The sequence below is a fragment of the Eurosta solidaginis genome, chromosome 3 (genome assembly GCF_040869045.1).
Source record: "Eurosta solidaginis isolate ZX-2024a chromosome 3, ASM4086904v1, whole genome shotgun sequence".
Classification (NCBI taxonomy): Eukaryota; Metazoa; Arthropoda; class Insecta; order Diptera; family Tephritidae; genus Eurosta; species Eurosta solidaginis.
The window spans coordinates 16,076,916-16,087,271 of NC_090321.1; the positions used below are offsets into that span (position 1 = coordinate 16,076,916).

A 10,356-nucleotide genomic window follows, 5' to 3' on the forward strand; every position below is an offset into this window, starting at 1 on the left:
TTTGATACCCATATCGTACAAAATAAATTCTAGAGTCACCCCTGGTCCACCTTTATGGCGATATCCCGAAAAGGCGTCCACATATAGAACTAAGGCCCACGCCCTCTTAAAATACTCATTAATACCTTTCATTTGATACCCAAATCGTACAAAATAAATTCTACTCTGGCCTGGTCCACCTTTATGGCGATATCCCTAAATGGCGTCCACCCATAGAACTATAGCCCACTTCCTCTTAAAATACTCTTTAATACCTTCCATTTGATACACATGTCATACAAACACATTCCAGGGTTACCCTAGGTTCTTTTTACAACATGGTGATTTTCCTGTCTCCACAGCTTTATGGCGATATCTCGAAAAGGCGTCCACGTACAGAACTAAGGCCCACGCCCTCCTAAAATACTCATTACCACCTTTCATTTGATACCCATATCGTACAAAAAAAATTCTAGTCACCCCTGGTCCACCCTTATGCCGATATCTCGAAAAAGCGTCCACCTATAGAACTAAGGCTCACTCCGCCCTTTTAAAATACTTATTAATACCTTTCATTTGATACCCATATCGTACAAAATAAATTCTAGAGTCAGGCCTGGTCCACCTTTATGGCGATATCCCTAAATGGCGTCCACCCATAGAACTATAGCCCGCTTCCTCTTAAAATACTCTTTAATACCTTCCATTTGATACACATGTCATACAAATACATTCCAGGGTTACCCTAGGTTCTTTTTACAACATGGTGATTTTCCCTTACTTTGTCTCCACAGTTCTCAACTGAGTATGCAATGTTCGGTTACACCCGAACTTAGCCTTCCTTACTTGTTAAAACTATATTTATATTATTATTTCGTTAACTTGAACTGAAACTTGAAACTATTTATTTGCAAGAACTTCCTAGGTTTCTATCCATTACTGGCGAAAGAAAATGACACAAATCCGCCGGAGTTACCTGCTTTTATTCTGCAAAGCAATTTTCTGGCGGCCACGTCGAGTTGAGTTCGCCTTTCGGCATATGGCAAAATCTAATTAAGCATTCTTTAAAAATCCTTGCGCAATTTCTGGATGGATGCATCAAATATACAAAGAGCTCTTCCGTTGCTTATGATATAGTTTTCGACTTAAAATAAAGAATATTGTTGCTGTTGTTGTATTAACAGTGAGAATATTGTGGTAGAATGTAAATACATATTTTAGCGCAAATTTGTACAAATAAGTGTTCTTTCTTAAAAGAACCAATTTCCGATTGTTTTTGTTTTTATCGGCCTATTGATAAATCATTCATTGAAGAACCAATTTCCTTTAACTATTTTGATGCATTCCCTTCAATTTAACTAGTGAAAAAACTCCTATGAAATGGCAAAGAAATCTCCCTCTCCCTCAAATTCATAATACCTACTTTCCTCTCATAACCGGTTTCCTCTTTTTCGAACGTTGTTCAGAATAGGAGGAAAGGGAGAAGTGAAAAAACTCTCAAGGAATTTTTATTTAGAATACGAGGAATGGGAGAAGGGAAAAAACTCGCACGGAATTTTCGTTTAGAATTGGGCTGTAATCGCCTCCTCCCAAATCGTGCTTGATACGCCCCTGTTGTGGCAACTCTGTTGTACACAGGAAAAACAAAATCTGGGGCCGTATCGTCACTTACGATCACGGATCGAAAACAATTTTCACTGAAACGATAAAAATTAAGCTATGAAATTATGTAAAAAATTATAATATTTTATGGATTTAGTATGTACGCGTTGTCTCTGGTTCAAATATTTTATTTAACCGATTCACCGTTTCAGAGCTATTGTGATTTCAAAAATGGCATTCGATCATGGATCCTATGTCACGATACGGCCCCCGTACAAAGGATTTTGCATTGGTGAAACGACCTGGGTTATTTTTGTGAATATTTTACAAGTCGGTGCACCACATAACTTAGATAAAAGTCTAGAACAGCGGTCGACTGCTGATACGCGCCCAAAAATATCGATAGAGGTGTCAAAAGACGCATATTGACTTCAACAATAATCCCAAGGCGGAAAGGAAAGATATTCACAGTTGAAGTTGGCAATTTTCATGGGGTTGTAGTAGTGTTGGTGAACTGAAAAACTTTCGTGTACAAAGGGATTTTGCACGCATTCAATTTTGATTCCACCCCATTGGTGGAAGGGCCAGGGTAATTTTTTATAAGAGCTGTCGAAGGCCGCCAACGCAGAAGTGTTCTGCGCAAAAATATAATGGATCTCACCTCAGTTTCGGAGGGATCCGGGGCATTTTTCGGTTTTCGTGAACATCTTTTGAACGAGCTAATAAAATTTTAATTTTCCGCTTTCGGATTTCGGATTATTGTTGTCGAGGTCAATACGCGTCTTTTGACACCTCGGTATTTTTGGACGTGTATTAGCAGTCGAACCCTCATCTAGACTATTACCTTAACTTATAAAAAATTATCAAAGGATGTACATATCAAAATACGCGTTCTGACTTCCGTTTTTAGAATCCGAAAGCGATAATTAAAAATCGTATTTCTGCCAAAAAATATAAGCAAATACGTCGGTTCAAAATTTCGTGTGGTATTTCGCCAGATTTGTTGTACATACACACACGCTAATGCAAAAAGGTGTTCTGCGGTTTGCCGTTAGTTCTGCTTACTCCAAACTGGAAAAGAAGCGGTAAAGATGGGTTTGATGGTGAATGAGGACAAAACGAAATACCTGCTGTCATCGAGCAAAGAGTCAGCGCATATGCGCCTTGGCAACCACGCTACTGTTGGCAGCCATAATTTCGAAATAGTAAGACTTCGTTTATTTGAGAACCAGCATCAACACTAGCAACATCAGCTCTGAAATACAGCGAAGAATCACTTTTGCCAAGTAAAGTCCTATCTCGGCAAACGAAAATCATACTCTACAAGTCACTTATCGTACCCGTCCTGCTATATGGGGCAGAAGCATGAACCATGACAACAACAGATGAAGCGGCTCTGGGAGTGCTCGAGAGAAAAGTTCTTCGAAAGATTTATGGACCTCTACGCATTGGCGATGGAGAGTACCGAAGAAGATTTAATGATGAGCTATACGCAGACATCAACATAATCCAGTGAATTAAAACGCAGCGGCTGAGCTGGCTAGGCCATGCTATGCGAATGAAAGATGACCCTCCAGCCAAGAGTGTTTCTATCGGAACCCGCCTATGGAAGCAAAGGTAGAGGGCGGCCCCCACTCCGTTGGAAGGACCAGGTGGAAATCGATTTAAACTCCCTTGGTGTGACCAATTGGCAGAGAGCAGCGACTGGTGCGCCTTGTTGGACGGCCATAGCCGATTAAACGGTTAAACGCCAATTAAGTAAGTTCTGCGGCCACCGTGTTGTGATGGTAGCGTGTTCCGCCTACCACACCGTATGCCCCAGGTTCACACCCCGGGCAAAGCAACATCAAAATTTTAGAAATAAGGTTTTTCAATTAGAAGAAAATTTTTCTAAGCGGGGTCGCCCCTCGGCAGTGTTTGGCAAGCGCTCCGGGTGTATTTCTGCCATGAAAAGCTCTCAGTGAAAACTCATCTGCCTTGCAGATGCCGTTCGGAGTCGGCATAAAACATGTAGGTCCCGTCCGGCCAATTTGTAGGGAAAATCAAGAGGATCACAACGCAAATTGGAAGAGAAGCTCGGCCTTAGATCTCTTCGGAGGTTATCGCGCCTTGTATTTATTTATTTTTATAAGTAAGTTCTGCGCGAATAAAATTTTGATCCCCAAATCCGTATTGGATCCACCCAAAACTGTGTAGAAATAAACTATGGACGAGGCCACCGATTTCGGAGCCTCTAACTATGGATCGGGCCCTATATTTCGTACCCTCTTGAGGTGATTTTTCGGTATTTTGTGAATAACTTTCTACAGAAATAAAATTTGTGATTTCCGCTTTCGGATTCTTAAAACTGAGGTCGATACGCGTCTTTTGATACCACCTTTGATAATTTTTGATAAAAAATTAGGTGGTACACCTTGTTGTTGTTGTTGTAGCAATGCTTCGCCCCACCTAACAGCCGCGACCGATCACAAATTGTCATCAATATCCTCTAACGGGAGTCCAAGGAAACTTGCCGTTTCAACAGGGTGGACCATCAGGAAAGGGGTGTTAGAGGCGTTGGTTCCACATTACAATTAAAGAGATTGTTGGTGTCATGTGCAGACACATTGCAAGCGGGCTGATTCTGGATAGGTAAGAGTTTAACCTGTTACAGTATCCAGAACGAAGTTGAGCAAGAGTGACACGCGTTTCCCTGGGGAGTATGCGTTCCTCTTCCGCGAGTTTTGGATACTTTTCTTTAAGTACTGGATTCACCGGGCAATTCCCGTCATAAAGGTCCGACGCCTGTTTATGGAGTTCATACGGCTGGGTTCTCAGGTGCCGTATTTCCTCAAAATGCTTACGGAGAGGACTCCTTAAGCCCCTAGGTGGTGCTGGTTCATAAATCAGATGTCTTTTGGGATGCTCAGGTTTCTGGGTATTCAACAGGAACTGTTTGGTCAGCATCTCATTTCTCTCCCTGATGGGGAGTATTCTCGCCTCATTATGCAGATGGTGTTCAGGGGACATAAGAAGACAGCCCGTGGCGATTCTGAGAGCAGTATTTTGGCAGGCCTGTAGTTTCTTCCAGTGGGTAATTTTTAGGCTTGGGGACCATATGGGTGACGCGTAGCACGTAATCGGCTGGCTAATTGCTTTGTATGTAGTCATGAGCGTTTCTTTATCTTTTCCCCAGGTACTGCCAGCGAGGGATTTGAGGATTTTGTTACGGCTCTGAATTCTCGGAACAATTGTGGCTGCGTGCTCACCAAAATATACATAGCTCCTGATCAAACGTCACACCCAAGATTTTGGGGTGTAAGACAGTCGGTAGCGTAGTGCCATCGACGTGGATGTTCAAAATGGTCGACATTTGGGACGTCCATGTTGTAAATAAGGTCGCGGATGATGTAGTCGGTGATGCCACGTTGGTTGGTGCACCTTCTTGTAAAACGTTACCAAAGGTATTCTGCGCAAAAAATACTCGAGAACCCATTCGCAGTTTTGGAGGTGTCCGTGGTCATTTTTGTTTTTCCTAAATATCTTTTGAACGACCCACATTTTTTTCGCTCTCGGATTGATACTAAGATCGAAAAGCGTCTTTTGACACCTCTTTCGATATTTTTGGACCCGTATTATCACTCGACCGCTGTTCTGGACTTTTTCCAAATCGATGTCTTAATATATATATAAAATATTTTCACTTACCATCGGCCGGTTGCTGAAAATTGACATACGCATATCCTAAAGAACGGCGTGTTATTACATCCCGACAAACTCGAATGGATAGAACCGGTCCTGCAGTCGAAAACTTTTCAAAAAGGCCTGCTTCGGTGATATCTTGATGCAAATCTCCAACATAAAGTGACGCCATTTGATAATTGGGGCCACCTGAATTCATGGCTATTAGGTCTTTCCAGGCTTATCTTAGTTGTTCTCTTCGATATCGTTAAGAGAATAATCCACGCGAAAGAAAAACTTAAAAGAAACTGCAATGAGAAAAAAATTCAATTTGGAAATTTTTTAAAGTTCCATTTTTTTCTAATTTTGAATTCTAGTGGCAACCCTATGAAGCACACGTTTTCCAGAAATACCTGCTGGAATGGCGTAACCAAGGGTTATTTTTTATAAGCGCGGCCGAAGGCAGCCAACGCAGAAAGATGTTCTGCGCAAAAATACTATGGATCCCACCCCGGCTTTGGAGGTACCCGTGGGTCTTTTTTCGGTTTTTCGTTAATATCTTTTGAACGAGTTAAAATTTTTATTTTCCCCCTCGGATTATTAATACTGATGTCAAGACGCGTCGTTTGACACCTCTCTCGATATTTTTGGTAGCGTATTAGCAGTCGACCCCTCAACTAGACTATTACCCACCTTTCTGCGTTGGCGGTATACAAAATAAGGTAATAGTCTAGTTGAGGGATCGACTGGGTAATTGTGCAGTTTAGGGGCCCCACCCTAAAATTGGGCCTTTTTTTGAGTGAGGTATCAAAAGACGCGTATTCACGTCTCGATCAAGAATCCGAAAGCGGAAGTTAACTTTTTTTTACCCGTTCAAAAGATATTAACGAAAACCCGAAAATAGACCCGCGGGTACTTCCGAAACCGGGGGTGGGATCCATAGTATTTTTGCGCAGACCACCTTTCTGCGTTGGCGGCCTTCGGCCGCGCTTGTAAAAAATAACCCTGGGCTACGCCATGCCAAGTCCGGGTGTGAGGTATAACAGTGGCTACCGCCACGGTGATGCACAATTTTTTTGTGGGTACTAACAACAACAGCCACATGAAAATCGCCAAATTTACTTGCAAATATCTCCGGACATAGATAAAATTTTTCTTTTCCGCCTTCGGATTATTGTTCTCGAGATAAATAGGCGTCTTTTGATACCTCAAACGAAAATATTGGCCCAAATTTAGGGTGGGGCCCCTAAACTGCACTATTACCGTCGACTGCTAATACGCGTCAAAAAATATCAAAAGAGGTGTCAAAAGACGCGTATTAATCTCGAGAACAATAATCCGAAGGCGGAAAAGAAAAATGTTATCTCTGTCCGGAGATATTTGGGTAATAGTCTAGTTGAGGGGTCGACTGCTAATACGCTACCAAAAATATTGAGAAGTGTCAAAAGACGCGTATTAATCTCGAGAACAATAATCCGATGGCGGAAAAGAAAAATTTTATCTATATCCGCAGATATTTGCAGGTGAAGTTGGCGATTTTCATGTGGTTGTGTTTGTACCCAAAAAAAAAAAAAATTGTGCATCACCGTGGCGGTTATTTTTTATAAGCGCGGCCGAAGGCCGCCAACTCAGAAAGGTGTTCTGCGCAAAAATACTATGGATCCCACCCCCGGTTTAGGAGGTACCCGCGGATCTTTTTTCGGGTTTTCGTTAATATCTTTTGAACGCGTTAAAATTTTTATTTTCCGCCTTCGGATGATTAATACTGATGTTAAGACGCGTCGTTTGACACCTCTCTCGATATTTTTGGTAGCGTATTAGCACACATTAGGACATTTGCAGTTGAAGTTGGCGATTTCCATGTGGTTGTTGTTGTGTTCGTACCCACAAAAAAAATTGTGCATCACCGTGGCGGTAGCCACGGTTATACCACACACCCGGACTTGGCATGGCGTAGCCCAGGGTTATTTTTTATAAGCGCGGCTGAAGGCCGCCCACACAGAAAGGTGTTCTGCGCAAAAATACTATGGATCCGACCCCCGGTTTCGGAGGTACCCGCGGGTCTTTTTTCGGTTTTTCGTTAATATCTTTTAAACGCGTTAAAATTTTTATTTTCCGCCTTCGGATTATTAATACTGATGTCAAGATGCGTCGTTTGACACCTCTATATTTTTGGTAGCGTATTAAGAGTCGACCCCTCAACTAGACTATTACCCAGAATTTTTATTTTCCGGTTTCGGATTATTGTTGGCGAGATTAATACGCGTCTTTTGACACCTCTTTCGATATTTTTGGACGCGTATTAGCAGTGTCATGCTGTCGTATAGAATTACCAAATTGGCTAATGTAAATTCGTACATTTGTCCACGCAGCAGCACAAAACACCTCGTGTGTCATACAATATGGCGGCCATTATGTACATTATAGATTTTTGCGACGAATCGCCACGCCACAACAATGGAAACATGCCTATAACCTATGTATTTATAATTATTACTTACGCTTTTTACACTTGCTCGATTTTTGCTACTTTTGCAATTTTTTTGTTGGTTTTTTTATATATTTTTATTAATTTTTTTTTGTTTTTTATTATTTTTTGTCACAAAAATATGTGATAGTCGCGAGATAAAAACCACACGACCATTCACCACGTCGGACTCTACTCGACTCGTTCGTTTCAAACTTCCATGTCAACGAAGACACCATTTTCGAACTTCCAGCCAAAAACTTCCCCACAACACAAAGAAACCCTGGCAGAATTAGCATATCCACCATGAAGGGAAGTTGATTGATAGCATAAGTCGGTTTACACACAAAGATCTGTTGCTTATTCTCGGCAACTTCTCTTTTGAAGTTAAGATCATCAAAATTATTAGAAATACATATCACGTAAACTAATTGAAATTGTTCTTTCAAAGTAAAAAAATTTACTAAATCTATAATTTGAAAACAGAAGAAAGACAGCATAAAGCAAGGCACCGAGCTCAAGAAACCGACCTGTCCGCCCTGTTGTTGTTGTTGTTGTAGCGATAATGTTACTCCCCGAAGGCTTTGGGGAGTGTTATCGATGTGATGGTCCTTTGCTGGATACAGATCCGGCACGCTCCGGTAACACAGCACGATTAAGTTGCTAGCCCGACCATCTCGGGAACAATTTATATGGCCACATTAAACCTTCAGGCCATCCCTCCCTCCCCACCTCCAAGTTCCAAGAGGAGCTTGGGTCCGCCCCTCGTAACCCCCTCTTCAACAAGCATAACTCACACAATAAGATTGCGCAATATGCATGTAAACATTAGATCTACTGTTTTTTATGACATATGAATTGACCCTTTTCCTTTAGCTCTTTTTTTCTCGGTTTTTTTTTTAATTCGCTCAAGGGTCAACTGTGACGTAAATGCGCAGAACGAAGCAATTTTGAACTCGTAAATGCGCAATCTGGGTAAGTGATTTGTGTTCGACTAGTAACGAGTTCTAGCAACAAACCTCGTGTTCCAATGAAACATGTGTTAAAAACCGTCCCCAAGGTGTGATTGAAGTTTACATTTCTCTCATACGTCTACGCTTACAATATTTCCTTTTAGATCATGGAAGGTAGAAAGCGCATACGAACAAAGACGAAAGCGATGGGAAGAAAGCTATGGGGTTGTATTAAGAAATTCATCTCGCTTTTGCAAGGAAAGGAACATAATTTAAATAAACTGATTTTATCAGCTGTTCATCAGATTTTTTTGTGCTCGAGTTTGTATCCAGGAGCTGTTCCCATTCCAATCCTTTAAGTTGGGCAAAATTAAGCAAAATACCATATATGTTTGCGAATTGAAAACTTAAATAGAAAGCCCTTTCGGAACCAGTTTTCGAAAGAAAATATGAAATATGGAAGTAAGGCTAGAGAGGAAGTTAGGTGCATAAAATTAAAAATCCCAAAAAAGTAGTAATTACAAAAAAATATTGTACCGAATTTACTGCAAATCCTCTTATTTGCAACCTTCTGCTAAGTTCGAATCACTAAACTGTTGAATAAATATCTCCAATATTTAATAATGCAAAATGGCCTTTATTCAAGTACTTTCAAAATAACATTTCTATTGCCCGACAGATAGCGTGCTTAATCGAAACTGCTTGATAGCTCAAATGAAACTAAACCCTCGCGCCTTTACTGTCGCGGCCTTTTATACTTTTTGATTTCTCGTTGCATACTTCTAGCCTTTTCCATTCCAAAACTTACAAGTTATTATCAGCTAAAAAATCACCAGCCACAACTATGTTTAAAGCTTCTCATATGCGCAAATTATTGCCCTCTCTTGCGAGCACCTCAGATAAGATATATGCATGGTTTGTGCGTTGCTTCTCCGCTGGTGTACGTACATGTGTGTAGCCATAATTATTGATTCGTTTATGTAGATACATCATTGCCGTCTTTCAGTGAGTTTTACAGCTCCGGCTCACGCTCAATTCTCACGGGAATGCTCTGGATCATTGAGAGACTTGAGAAGCAGATGTCGTGAAATTTTCGCACACGTGAAATGTTATAGCCAGATGTCGCCGCTGTTTTTCATTTAACTCATACGGCGAAAGGCTAAGCAGCGACATCTATTTTTGAAAAATTAGGTATAATAACGGCCGCGTTGCCAACCTAAAAAGAAGTAATTAACAAATTATCTGGCTCACAAATTGAACCAGACTTCTATCCGGATTTATCTGGCTCAAATCGTTATTGTTGCATTTACATGCAAAATTATTTATCTGGCTCAGGATTTTGCCACCGGATGATAGCTAATGATTGATTTATGGATGTGTATGATATCACTGTTTAAGCATATATGACACTTTATTTTTGCTTGGATTCCAAGCTAAAAAAACTGCCGAAACTTTATCTGAACTTCAAAACACAAAAACAATTTCTGTAATGGAAAAGCGAGACCACTATGCCCCTAAAATTAGTGAGTTTGATCTGTGTTTGTTTATGTTTTACATTTTATTTTTACATTAACACTTTTAACAATAAAAACAATGCAAATAACACGCGAAAATTATTTCGGTCTCTAATGGTTCACTTTTTTTTTACAAGAAAGTTGATTTTAATTGTGTATTTATGCACCAAATTTTCAAACT

The 10,356-nt window shown here is 40.6% G+C and overlaps 1 protein-coding gene across 2 annotated transcripts in view; it reads right to left on the bottom strand.

Annotated features, from left to right (window-relative positions):
* The window catches only part of pAbp (poly(A) binding protein), a 42,722-nt gene extending 34,804 nt beyond the window's left edge, over positions 1–7,918 (bottom strand). For both annotated transcript variants that reach the window (XM_067771079.1, XM_067771078.1), the window contains exons 1-2: positions 7,743–7,918; positions 5,269–5,549 (exon numbers count right to left, since the gene is read on the bottom strand). In XM_067771079.1, the coding sequence (XP_067627180.1) occupies positions 5,269–5,461 (193 nt within the window). In that variant the 5' untranslated portion in view covers positions 5,462–5,549; positions 7,743–7,918. The remainder of the gene's footprint in view (positions 1–5,268; positions 5,550–7,742) is intronic.
* Between the last annotated feature and the right edge of the window lie 2,438 nt (positions 7,919–10,356).